The 14,673-nt window shown below is 34.6% G+C and overlaps 1 protein-coding gene across 3 annotated transcripts in view; it reads left to right on the top strand.

Annotated features, from left to right (window-relative positions):
- Positions 1-12,456, top strand: part of LOC145245941 (beta-hexosaminidase-like) — a 93,859-nt gene extending 81,403 nt beyond the window's left edge. For all 3 annotated transcript variants that reach the window (XM_080107702.1, XM_080107701.1, XM_080107703.1), the window contains exons 8-10: positions 4,346-4,595; positions 6,985-7,128; positions 12,210-12,456. In XM_080107702.1, the coding sequence (XP_079963828.1) occupies positions 4,346-4,595; positions 6,985-7,128; positions 12,210-12,261 (446 nt within the window). In that variant the 3' untranslated portion in view covers positions 12,262-12,456. The remainder of the gene's footprint in view (positions 1-4,345; positions 4,596-6,984; positions 7,129-12,209) is intronic.
- Positions 12,457-14,673: the final 2,217 nt, after the last annotated feature.

Genomic DNA, 14,673 nt, shown 5'->3' with positions numbered 1-14,673 from the left:
TCTTAAATAATGGTGCCAGTGTTGCATTGCTCCAGTCTTGAGGGAGCATTTCAGTCTCCCAGACCAGGTTGATAATGTGATGGATGGCAGGCCCTAGTATATTTGCCCTGTTTTTGAGAATCTTAGCAGGGATGTTATCTTCATCTGCAGCTTTCTTTAGACTTTTCTTAACAAAAACAACCTCCCAAAGAGTTGTTTGCAGTGATAAGTAGTTGGTTTAGCATTATTCACAGGCACAGTTGATAGGGGCTGCTGGTAATGATTTAGCAGATTGGCAAAGTGCTCTCTCCAATGGATGAGGCGTTCATTAAGATTGAACTATTCTGGTTCAAGATGGTTGCTTACTATCCAGGCTGTCTTTGTGCTTGAATGGAAGAGGCTTTCTACCACTTTCCTCCTGAATGTATTTCCATCAGCAAGAACAGAATGTATAACTCTGCAGCGTAGTTATCTGAAATGGTCAAATTTGGTTTCAATGGGATTGATTTGTTTTTTTCAGCAATTTTAATGGTTTGGCCCAAGATCCATTTTTTTTTTTTTTTTTACTTGGTTGTTCCGGATTGGAGGTTACACTTGACAGTTTACCAAAGCTTGTCTGAGATAGCATTTTCCGATTGGTGTATCTTGAGATCGTTGAATAGATTGGATAGTTCTATACAGAATGCATCATCGGTTTGTTTACTTTTCCATTTTGAAATGGTGTATAAAAGATGAAGATATGGTTTTGAGATGAAGATGTGGTTCCGCCTATGATATATTATTAAATGGGAGACGTGTGTCCAGTTCGTTCCTAAGGTCACTGGAAAAAATGATTGGATCATCCCACTGCTCCAGAAAGAACCTCATTCTGCATAAGAGTAAGATAGGTCTTAAGACGAAATACTGTTACCACATCTGGGCAGGTGTTGCTCAGAACACTCTTTCCTGCCTTGACAGAGTACAAAGCCGATTTCGAAATCTAGTAGAGTGTGTTTTTTCCTCTTCATTGCAGCTCCTTTCTCACATAAGAAACGTTGCTAGTTTTTCTCTACTCCATCGTTATTTTCATGGAAGATGCACAACTGGGTTCCAATTTCTGGTTTCTTCTGTAAAACTTTCACAGTAAAAATTTGTCTAGCTACAACTGTAAATAATTTCCCTTTCTTCCTCTGTGTACAAAAAACTAAACGGAACTTTCATGAACAGTGTTTCTTTCCTAGAATTCTCGTTTAAGGAACACAATACCATCGGTCTGCTTCCCAGCTGACTACAACATAATCATTTTCAAATTCCATGTTAACAAATTCCTGTTATATTGTCCACTCAAATAATCAAATTTTGCCTATTTCACCCAATGTTTTAAATCTTCTCGGGGTGGTGTTTCATCGCCAAACTGTCAAACTCGTCAATATTTATTCTCGAGTGGCTTTTGAGCCTTAATAAGCAGTGACACATTGCTTAAAAAAACATCATCTTTCACTCCTTTTGTACTGCTGCAGTTGAAGGATCGAGTCATATTTTTTTTTACCCTTTTCTTCTTATGTACAAATATTTTAACATTTATTAGAAAATTTTTCTTTTATTCATAATCTCAATTGGTCACTTGACAATAACAGCCTGATCACAGGGATTTCATCTTGTCTGTCATCAAATGAGGAGCCAATATTTAATATGGTTTGTCACAACATGATTACCCATTACTCCTGTCATGGGGTATGCTGATCTACACATTTTAGGAATAATCAACTTATTCGGAGACTATACATATATTCGTACTTACATCTAAACATTGATGTAGCAATTCATGCCATTCGTTTGCCATCAGGTTGCACTTATGGTTACTTGCCAGCCGAGGTTCTTCTCTCAACAATTAGTCCAGCAGAAACTGCATCATTTCGGTGGCCTTTTATTTGGTGGGCTGAGACATGCCTACTGGGTAGTCCTAGGAGTTCCAGCCTCCCATCTTGCCTTGCCTCTCATCTTTTGGATATTTATTGCTTACTTCCTCTGGCATCCCGACCAGAGAACGGGATTGCCCAAGCAATTTTAAAAAATCCAGAGTGCTTCTTTTTAGGGATGCTGATTGTATTTCCCTACCTTCCTGGCCTTGTGTCACATCTTCCTGCAGTGGGAAGGAAATACAAGTTACCTTCAATAAGTTCCCAGACTTTTGTCATATGGGCACTTTTATTGATAGTACACATATAAAACTCTAGTCCCTTTCACAGTAATCTCCTCCGACTGCAATGCACTTGTTGAACCGTTCCAACAACTTCTGGAAGGCCCCATGGAAGTCCTCTTGTGTGAGCATGTCAATGGTTTTCAGCACAGTCACTTTTATCTCCTTAATTGTCTCATAACGACAGCCTCTAAGGTTTTCTTTGAGCTTAGGTAATAACCAAAAAGTCACAGGAGGCAAGGTCTGGACTATAGTGAGAGTGAGGAACTGTCTTGATGCCCATTGTGGTTAAATAGTTTGTGACAAAGATGGAATTTTGAACTAGTGCATTGTCCCAAACGTCATGCAAATCTTCCACATCTTCAGTTTGTAGCAAATAATTGTGTGTACAGTTCCCACACTGACATCAAACTGTGCACTTATTATCTCTATAGACACACGACGGTTCTTATCCATGAAATTCTTTATTTGGCCAATCAAATCTGGTGTTCTGACTTTCTTACTCCTGCCATACTTCTCATCACACCTTACAGACTCCCTGCCTTTCTTGAATTTCTTATGCCATTCGAAAACTGATGCTCGATTCATACAAGATGCACCAAAAGCAGTCTTAAGCATTCCATACATTTCTGTGGCATTTTTTCCAAGTTTACAACATAATTTTCTTGCATATTGTTTTCCTTAAGTGTCTTCACGTCCTGATTGCATTTTTGTAATTCACTAGCTGTGACAATCAGTAAGGTGTATTCCAATTCCTGCTTTACAAAAAGTCTGAAAACTTATTGAAGGTACCTTGTAAATATTACAATTTGTTGTAATTACTTTTGTAACATACGTTTGCTAATACACGTCTTGTTAACTGTACCACTGCGTGTTTGTCTTGATTCTTATCGACCCAAGGTTACAACAAATATTAACTTCACATCTTAATCATGCTAACCCTAACCTTCCTGGCCTTGTGTTACATCTTCCTGTTGTGGGAAGGAAGTAAATACTGCAATTTGTGACAGTTATGGCCTCCAGAATCATGGTGTGTACTTTTGTAATATGCCACTGTGTTTGTCTTGATTATTACGGACACGCAAGGCTAAAACAACTCTCTAATTCAAACTCATTTATTATATAATGGTAGCCATTTGAGACAAAAATCTTATAAACATGAGTCTCAACTAATGAAGAATATTTATTGGCAATGTGGATGATCAACGCAAAATATAAATGCAAGATATTTATTCAATGTCAAAACTGAAAATAAACAAATAAATTTCTATAAGTATTTCTAAAATAAACCAATAATAATCTGAACTGAATACGGATATATTTAAGAGAATTTTCACGTTTGCATTTAAGCTATTAGACTTAGTAAAATTTAGGAAAGACTGCATCCTGCGACGCAGGAGACAGTCAAAGTATATCACTGTTTTTGCTCTGAAGCCAGATCCACAGCATCTCTCCAGCTTCTTCTCGTGATTAAGTCTCTCCCAATTATCTATTTCCAGTTTAATTTTGGTCTTCTTTTTCTTCTTTCTTTATCAGGGTTCGATTAGAGCACTTGGTTGGCAATTCTCTCTAGGGCTAATCTTAGGGTATACTCGAGCCAGCTTAGAAGTCGTTTGTAGATTAATGAGGAAGCTACCTGTTGGTTAGTGCAGTTTCTGGATTCTTGGTTAGTATTTCAACGGTCCCGTTTGATCCTTTGAAACTTTTAAGGCACATGGAATCAAACGGGCCTAATTTCCTCCCCTAATTAGATTTTGAGATGCCAAGTTTTACTTCTATATAGCAGTGTGAACAAGATGTTACTGTTATAAAATCTTGATTAAGACCTAAGCTATTATTAGCTCGTACGCAAAACTTCCCCTACCTTCAAGCATGCTAATTGTTTCAAAAAGGACAATGAGTTAAACAAGATAAATATTAAAGAAAGAAATTCCTCTCATTCATCAGTACCAGAAAAAAAAGGTTGATGCAGAAGTTGACTATCCATTTTGTGAATATAAATACCGGCCAAACATAATAGGAAATAATTCGCACACATTTACTCATTATTCTCATCAAATAACCACACAAACATACCATCACACATACGCACACATGCACATTTTCATATTGTCACGTATGTCATAAATGTATGATTGTCAATTTCTCATTTTTGGATTTTGTTTAACTGATATTTCTTTCTTTCAGGAATGCAAGCTCACCTGTGGAGTGAGACGGTGAGAACAAGCGATCATGTGTTTGAGATGTATCTTCCAAGGTTGATTGCAGCTGCTGAAAGGGCTTGGCACAAAGCTGACTTTGAGAAGGGTGATGCTGCTGATGTCGAAAAAAACTTGAAAACTGAGTGGACCAATTTTGCAAATACTCTAGGTTACAAAGAATTACATCGTCTGGATCAGATGGGCATCCCTTATCATATACCACGACCTGGTGCTTAGTAAGTACTATTATAAGTGACGTATTATTGAGAGGGCTCACTCATTTTGTAACCAAATTTCAAACAATTTTTACAATTCATAGGTCACCTTCTCAGTTATATTTTGAAATAAAAATTGTAAATTTTCGTTCATTAAAACAAGAGTTATAATAAGATTACTGGTGTTCAAAAGTCCCCAGAATTAGTTAGGACGTTTCTTTTGATTAGCTGTTGGTTATCATAGCAACTTTTTCAACATTGACGTTTTAGAGACGATTTCTTCTGATTGGCTGTTGGTTACCATAGCACTTTTTTGTAGTCGACACCTTCAGAAATTATAGGGGAATGTCACTTGCATGTCATCTTATTTGGGTTATATAGACAGTTAAAAAAAAGTGATGCTCTTTGCCGTGATAATATTTCACTTACAACGTCGCCCGTTAATTCTGTTTCTCTCTCTCTCTCTTTTTTTTGTCTCTTCTTTCTGTTCATTTACTTAATTACGTCTTTTATTTGATTTTTTTATTTAGTCAATATAAGAAGTTGGTAATATTTTTTTATGGATTGTTGACAATGTGTATGATATTGAACACAAGAAAGAAAATATTATTTCAAAGCAAAACCTAGAAAAATCATGAATTACATAGACACATGCAAGCATGAAAAGTAATATGGTTACGATTAAGCTTAAAAATGTAAAGGACTAGTTGTTAAAACTGAAAAAAAAGGACAAGATTTATAACTTAAAATATTGCAGCATTAAGAATTTATAGATATAATGTTAAATTGAATTTTTAAAAAAAATTAATATAAAAATTTACAATTGCCCTTTTACACACACGCACACACACACACAAAATGTTAATAGAATAAATAAGATTTATTATATAAAAAAATCACTTTGTTTTTACTCTCTTTTTCAAGATCGACATTTCTACCTTGTATAACCCCTCTCTCTATGTACATATTATATGAATTTTAAAATGAGAGGGCTGTGGCCATATGATACCTCTCTAATACCATTTAAAATACCATAAAGAATTATATGAATTTTAAGATTAGACGGTTGTGCTAAGGAGCCCAGTGCTTGGGATTTCAGCTTTCACCTTGGGATCAACAACCAGAATCTTGTGAATTCTTCTTTTTTTTTTTTATTACATTTTCACCCAATAGAGTTGAGCAGCATGATGTTTATTCACATTACACTTGAACTTCTGCATATCAGTACAGTTGGGCAACCAGGAACCCAGAAGAGAATTCCAAAGTCTAGCAGTTCTGAGGAAGAAACTATTAGGCTTTCTTATATCTAGGGATCTCTTTTGATCTACTCTAATGAGACTTTGCTGCTTATCGGGTTTGTCAAGGGAAATTACACCGAGGGGGTACGAGGGGTTGTAGTTCGTCGGAACATCTGTTTTAATACCACGAGGTTGATTCCCAACTGACTACGACATAGTTGTCTTCTAATGTAAGATACTTGTTGAGTCGTCCTCTGAGACAATCAAATTCTGCCCATTCTGCCAATCATTTCCAATCTTGTCATGATATTGTTCATCATTTAACTGACACTCTCTTTAATTCTTATCCTTGAGTGGCCTCAGGATTTTGATAAACGATGACCCATTAATAAAATAAAAAGGTTGCACAATTATAATCTACTACACACATACAGTTTCGATGTTGTAAGTGTTAACAATAAAGTGAATAGTTTGAACAAGCCTGTATTATTTAAGCTTGCAATTTTTATTTTAATTACATTTTCACCCCAAACAAGGCACAGTGCCACTTTGATGTAGGAAGCTACTATCAGGGACATAAGACCCAGGGATAATATATAAGGAGCTGAGCAGCAAGATGTCTGTTCACATTACACTTGAACTTCTGCATGTCAGTACAGTTGGGGAAGCAAGAAACGGGAAGGGAATTCCGAAGTTTAGCAGTTCTGGAGAAGAATCTATTAGAGTAAAAGGCTTTTTTACATCTAGGGATCTCTACTGTGTAGGGGTGAGACTTTACTGCTTGTCGAGTTTGTCAAGGGAAATGACATCGAAGGGGCATGAGGACTTGTAGTTTGTCAGAGCATCCACCATTAAAATACTTATAAAACAGGCAGAGGGATGCAACATAGGACACAGGCTGAAGCTTAGATTACAGTTCAGGACCTATCAAGTTGGCGATTCTCTTTTGAACCCTGTCCAACAGTAAGAGACTAGTAGCAGATGCACCAGCTCAAATGTGACGGCAATATTCCATACCTGGGCGAATGATAATTATAATAAATGAATGGTAATTGTAATAAACGAATGGTAATTATAATAAACGAATGGTAATTATAATAAACGCCTCTCACAACATTCAATGTATTTATCATCGTAAATTGTCTAAATATCTTTTGAAACTGTCTTTTCAGCGTGACTAATAAACGTAAACTAGTCGTGGGGTCAGCTTTCCCAGGTTTGACTATTGAAGTCAGTTATGATGATCAAATATCATGGAAACCAGTGACTCCAGAAACAACTGCTTTGAAGGGACAGACAATTCATCTTAGAACGAGGTCTGTTTTTTTTTTCTTTTTTCTTTTTCTTTCTCTTTCACACAGCGAAAATCATATATGATCTAACAAACCAATGAGGTAAAAAGATGAATCAAAATTGTATTAGCACAAAATAATTATTTGTTTTTGATTGAAGATGAGATGGGCAGTGAAGTTGACCAATGTTCACGGAAGTAGGCGGCTAAAAATCTATGATTTTTTAGGAATGAGGAGTAATTAGGTATTCATATCCATTATAATTTATGATTAAATTTTAGTTATGATTGACGGTCCATATGACGTTGATGTTAAAAATAATTATAATATTCATCCAATTCACAAATGAAAAACATTGAAGGTGAACAGAAAATACCTTTTATTTTTAGCAGTGTTGAAAAGGAATTAACAATAGTTAATGGTCAATCTTTACAGTGCGGGATGGGGGAGGGGGGCAGCAAGTATCTTTATAGATTTCATTGTGGACTGGTGAGTTGGAAGGATCAACCAAAGAACGCCCGATTCATACCACTGTCTGGATCCAACTATCAGGTGGGAAACAACCTTTATGTGTGCTTATGTTACGTTAAGCAAGCTGTAGTTCTGTTGTTTTTAACTGTGTCATCTATTTATTTCATCAATCGTATATCAAACTGCTCGGCGAATGTATATAACACTGTCAATTTTTGGTATATTTAAAAAAGTGACAATTTTATTCTTGCAATAATACTTCCACAAATATGCTATGAAGTGAGGGAGAGAGAGATGGTGTGTGGGGGAGTGTTGTGGGTAACGACAAAATGACAAGTCGATCGGCTCGGTGTCCGTCACTCTCTCTCTCTGACTGAATTCTTCCTTGGGTGGCATTTGTTTTTATTTACAAAAAACTTTAGATAGGAATTTCATTTGTCCATGTTGCATTTTCTTTATTAAATTCGTTGAAGGCCAAATTTCAATATCACTGTTTTCAAAACTTATCAGTTGAAGAATGTTGATTTCAAGGCTTCTGCATTCTTCTTTCAATTGTTATGACTTTTAATAACATTTCTTGGTTTGTCAACAATATTTGTGTGTGTGCACCCAGCTCCATATGCGTGTGTGCACCCAGCAATAATTCCGGCGTTGCCCAAAACACTATTACACACTTAGAATAATTAGTTAAAAAAAAGTGTATTCCTACACCAACACATCTGATTCGTTAGTGGGCCAATCACGCATTGATATCTGTCTATTTACATCAAAAGAAAATAGAACATCAAAATATGTGACTGCTTTCCCCCGTGGAAATGTGTGCTACAAAGCCAGAAGGTAGGGATAGTAAACCAGTGCACAAAAGGTAGTGCACTCTTGCTCTGCAAAAAAAATATCTTAGCAGCCCTGTCAACATTCTCCGGTAGAGGCACCTCAGGCGATTAGTTATGAACCAACCTTTTCATAAATAAAGAAGGTAAAACCTGGGAGAGTAGACATCCTAGGACTACCCAGAACAAATACTTCAGATAAGTCCGACAGGGCAAGGCCAGAAGAAACCAGAAGGCCTACCCTCTATTGGACTAATTGTCGAGGACGTATAATCAACTGATATCAATATGATACAATGATATGGATGCTTCAGGTTTGTCTGTGATATGTGAATAGATTAATATAGGTAAATGTGTATCATTGTCCTTTGATGTCAGCAGTTGTGCAGACTTGGGGACTGAAACTAATGGAGAATAATTTTAGTCTATGAATGAACCCCACCTATTTATTAAATCAGACCATGACAGATTTTGTTGAACATATTTCTTCGAGACAACATTATTGGTTATTTAATATATTCCTTAGCTATTTTGTTTGAAAATTGGGAGAGATGTGAAAAACCTGGTGCAGAAAGACGTTTTTGTATATGCTTACTTGGTTCTTGATATACTCATATCTAGTAGGGTAAGATTTGTTTTGTAGCCTGAATCAAAAAGGGATTTCATGTCAGTAGATTATTAAAAAAACGTTTGGGTTTTCTCTTATATAATTATCTCCCTTTGTACTATAGGAAAATGAATAATCTCCCTTGAATTCTTAAATAATCTCATTTGATTTTCCCTTGATCAATCAACAGAAACTTAATTTGACAGATTCGATGCCAAAATCCTTTGGTCAGTCCTCTTTTGTAAGCTGTGTTTGATGGAAGAAGACACCAAAAAAAATCCACTCCCTTCTTTTTCAAGGTGATCGCCAACCAGTAAGCACTCAAGGAACCTTCATTAAATTTTTAATCTAAGACATTCAAGGGAATCGTCTATTTTGAAAATTAAATGGACATTTTGGGTGGTCTTTAGTTTGCAAAAATACAATTACTTTTTAAGACATTTCCTACATGTATCTAATACATATATTATCCTTTTATCCTTGTGTGCTGTCTTTTATATGCTTTATTTTAGCATTTTACCAAGTTCAGCAAGCAACAATGAAATTGTTACTTGCCAGAATCACATGACCTAATCAAATCGAAACATGTAAGCAAAAATCGAACTCACAAATGTGAATTCGTGTAGCCTATAACTGGGTCCAACTCTACCAGTTCTACATAGTCGTTCAGTAGAGAGTTGAGAGCAGAGTTTTCAAGGTTGCTCATTGATACACTCCCATTGATATATGTCACATCATGGGACTGCTTCTCAGTTAACTACAGCATGGTCGTTTTCAAGTCCAATGTTAACAAGTAATTAAGTAATTAATTTCAGCCCAGATCCAACTATCGTCTGCAATTTGCCTCACCATCCATCTAACACAAACTATTCACCTTTATCCTCAAATGGCCTTTACACATTAATAAGCAGTGGCTTGTTAGTAAAAAAACTGTCAGTGTAAACAACCGTTTTCCATTCTCAAATAACTGAATTGCATGCAGTCAAGGAAGGAGATTAAAAACCGGATGGATAACTGGATGGGGCAAGTGAATGATTCAGATAAGTTATAATTTGGTGAATACTTAACACAGATATTTTAATGCTGAGCTTTGGTGAAATAGAACAGATCAGTAAATAAAAATAAATATTACTATAATTTGCTTAAAACTCTAAACTACTTCGCATTGTATATTTTTCTTTTTAAATAAAGATTGTATTTATTTTCTTCATGATTGTCAACAGTTGGATCAGAAAAAGAAAAAAAAAAACTAATAGAAATGTGTGTGTGTATATATATATATATATATATATATATATATATATATATATATATATATATTACAGTTTTTAAAAGGATAAGTGGAGTCATTAGAATTTTATAATTTTTTTTTTTTTTTTTTTTCACCCCTCTCTTCGCCTTCATTTTTCAATTGTGTAAATTGTTTCATTTTAATCGCTGCCGACATGATCTCTTGACAAGGGTCGGACGAAAGATACCTCGAGGTTCCTTTTTTTTATTATTATTTTAGTCGAATAGTCTTTTGACTATTTTTAGTGTCTATTTTTTTCCCCCAGCATCGATCTTCCCCACTTATCCTTTTAAAAACTGTAATAAAATTTTGTACCACAGAAAAACATTATATATATATATATATATATATATATATATATATATATATATTATATAGATTATTAGTTATCATTCCAAACCCAGAAATATTTATTTCACAATCATAGTATTTTATTCATATGTTTATGTAGTACATCTTACACGTGTTTTATTGAATAGCTAAGTCTACTCCCTTAGATTATTTATATGGAGTTTTTTCGATGTGTATGGAGCACTCACCATATATATTCTATCGCTCAAGTAAATATATAAAAAAAATACAAAGCAAAGGTCATATGTTCGAATACACTGAAAAGTTCACTCCCAGTTGGATTGTGTGTATAGAAACAGGTAATACTGGTCCAAGAAAATCTGAAAACCATGCGGCTGTGTGAGGGGATCTCTCACATACCTTGAATTTTATGTGTGCAATATGAGCATGTGCTTCGGACGATGCAAGAGAAAGAAAAGAGAAAATCTCTTTGTGTTTCAACTTTTATAATCTTTGATCTTAGCAGTCCATAGTGTGATGAGAAGGGAGATAATTAGACCTGACCACCCTCTGGTGCATGTATAGGGTAGAACGATAAAACTGTCACCCTAGAAAAGACGACATGATTCCATTTCCATTTGATGAAAACTGGTTTTCTTTTTTTGTTATGGACCATCTACTAGTTGGCCAGTTGTGTACAAATCCGAAGTGATAGGAGTCTTCTATCATGTCTGAAAGTGACACAATGTTCAACGAGCGAGGTCGGAATGCGGCAGTATACAGCTCATGCTTTATACCGATCCAAGTTACTATTGCCAGCACCCTCAAAATACATCGCTAGATTGCCATGAATGACAGGGACATGCCCTGGGTGATGAAAACAAAGTTTTCAGCTGAGCTGAAAAGTGTAGTAATCTCTGGTGCAATCAGGTGGCTACTGGCAGACCCTGAATTTGGATTAGGCGTCAGTCCACAAATCCAGAGATACCCAGGCTTGGCTTCAGAAGGAGTGCTATGACTTTTTACACTTTTCTTACTGCCCCCCCCCCTGACCTGAACTCATTGGACTACTTTGCTTGATCACACATCGAGAACATCACCAACATACCCTCCTACAATACCAACGCCAGCCGGATCGACGCTATCTGTCAAATATCCACTGAGCTTTCGCTGGAGCTTGTGGAAAAAGCATGCTCCCAGTTCCAGACCCATACTGAGGCAGATTGAGGCTGAAGACGACTACACTGAATAAATGTCAGCTCTACTACAAAATCAAGTTACCTGAATTGATTTTTTCCAACAAAAGTTTTTAAAAAGCTGTAGTGTTGTTTTCTTTAGGGCAGCACTTTTATCGTTCCACCCTGTATGTTTGTATAGTGTGTGAAAAAGGAAGCAATGTTATAAGTACATTTATATACATATAAAATTGTGACATTTTTCTTTTTTTTGAGAAGGAAAAACCTAACTGCAATGGATACATTTTTTTTCTTTTTTTTCCCTTAACGTTATTTTCCATATCAGTGAAAGAAAACTAAATGGTCTACATTAATTCTCTTATTGATTTTATTAAGTAAGAAAAAAAAAAAATTCTAATTCTCACAATTTGTGTTTTTAGGTCTGCTGATATGAAGCGTGCCAGTCGAGTAATCAAGATGAATGTGAAGTAGTCATCGACATCTTTTGATAATAAAGAGTGATAAATTTTACAGGTGACTTTTTCTCACATGTCTTCCCTTGCAGAGAACTTAATTGTGAAGTTTCTTCCAGCCATTGACTTTATTGATGTGTTATAATCGTCTAATCTCAATCAGCTTATAAACATCGTGCGATGTAATCTCACAATAAAACCATACTTTGACTGATGCCTTTTTCTTCTTTGAATGCAAAAATGTGTGTTGGTCCGAGTTTGTTGCTGAAATGTAGAATTGGAATAACAATCTATATATCTAGAAAAGTGAAATTGCCTGTGTTTGTGAATTTCCCTAGCAAACTACTCTGTCAGTTTTCAGTGTACAGACTCGAGATTTGACATAAAGGGTATTGTGGTTTGGGAAAATCTTTTTAATCGGTTTTCGGACAGAAATTTGGCTGTCAAGAGATCAAAGTTCAACGATTTGACCTTTGAAAACTCTACCAAACTCCTCCGCCAATTTTGGGTCAGAACTCTTGAAATTTTAGATGTGGATTTCTTGGACATGAATCAACCTTTTTAATTTGATTTGAGCCCAAAACAATAAATGTTAAGGGTTAAAAATTGGGTTCAAAGTTAAAAAAAAATTTTACCATTGCAGTCTCTACCAAATTACTCAGCCAATTTTTGGTCTAAATCTTTGAAATTTTACATAAAGTGTATTATAGGGCAATTTTTTTCATCAGTTTTTGGCCGAAAATTTGGCTGTCAAGGGGTCAAAGTTCAAAAGATTTGACCTTTGCGGTCTCTAGCAAACTATTCAACCAATTTTGGGTCTAAACATTTAAAATTTTACATAAATGGTATTTAGACATGCAGCAAGCTTTTTAATCAGTTTTTGGGCGAAAATTTGGCTGCCAAGAGGTTAAAATTGAAAGAGTTGACTATTGCAGACTCTACCAAACTCCTCCACTAATTTTGGGTCTAAACACTTGTAATTTTAGATGTAGGTTACCTGGGCATTAGTCAAACTTTTTAATATATATATATGCACATAAAGTTATGAACAGTACATAGGGCCTGAGCAAAGCTAGGCTAAACTGCTCGTAATATATAATAACAATATAAAGTTTGGTATCTGTACATGTTTATATATTTGTATGTATAGGATTCATTCTTAAACTCATACGATCATTATAAATTTTGGAACACAGCTGCTAGGTATAACGATAAGTAATGTGTGCTATATTTAGTTTAATTAGGTTTTATGCAAAGAGTAAGAAAAGGATGGAAACTCTTGTGATCATTCAGATATTTCTAATTTTTGTAAAATTTAATAATAGCATTCCCCAATTTGCAGTTTCTTTGGAGTATTTTTAAGGGGGTTTAGGTCATAATATAGGCTCAACGTCCCGTCTGAAAATTCAAATATTTCAGATTTGCACTGAATTGGATCCATAATCATCAGATACAAAAGTCATCTTCAATTTCAATTTATTTTTAAGACTCATTAAGCATAAGGCTTAAATTATTTACTATTAATTCAATATTTATTAATATCAACAATGCAATTGTGTAAAGTAAAACGAAATGTTTAAAATTTATTATGAAATTAAATTTATGATGCATTTCAACTACTTTGTAAAACATTTAACTATTTTAGTCATTTTTTTAATTGAAAACAAACAGATAAAAAAAATTAAATTACTCTTTAACTCTTCCAAATATTAAAGGAATTTAAAAGTATTTGGACTGTTGAGTAGAAAATCATTTTAACAAATTCTTTCCATTATTAAAAGATGGAAAGTTTTGGAAGTTATTTACATCCTATAATTTTATAAATAGACATCAAAACAACATTACTTTAACAAAATTTGTTATGATTTTATAACAATTTGGCTCAATTTTTAAATAAGTATACAATAATAATCAAATTTAACTTTCAAAATCCTCTTTTTAAATGAAAAATGAAAATATAGAAAAAAAATAAACACATAAAAAGCAGCCTAGTAAACATTTGAACCAAAAATGAAAGTAAAAAGACTTTAGCGGTAGTATTAAGTAGTTATAGTTAGCATTATGTAATGCAGTAGCTAACGTAACCGTTTATGCCATGTTTCTCAACTTTTCATGAATTTTATAGATAAGTTTAGAAGTCAAGAACATCTATTATATATTTTTCATCCATTTTTTTTATTTAAAAAAAACTTCAGATACATAATGAATCGATATCAACTAAAAAAAAATAACCTTACAAAACAAAACAAAAAAAAACAAGTGTTAGATTTGACCCACAATGGCATAAAATAATGAAACTAAAGACAAATGCTTATCCACAAGGGGCCCGATCTAACACGCTGAAGTAATACTTAACTTAGGAGGGTTCAACCAGCTTCCTTTATCAGAGGAAATTTCATGAGAATATAAAATTCACAAGCAGATTCCAATA

Source organism: Euprymna scolopes, chromosome 23 (assembly GCF_053919585.1).
Source record: "Euprymna scolopes isolate OS-2025 chromosome 23, ASM5391958v1, whole genome shotgun sequence".
Lineage (NCBI taxonomy): Eukaryota > Metazoa > Mollusca > Cephalopoda > Sepiida > Sepiolidae > Euprymna > Euprymna scolopes.
This window is presented reverse-complemented; position numbering and strand designations above follow the sequence as displayed.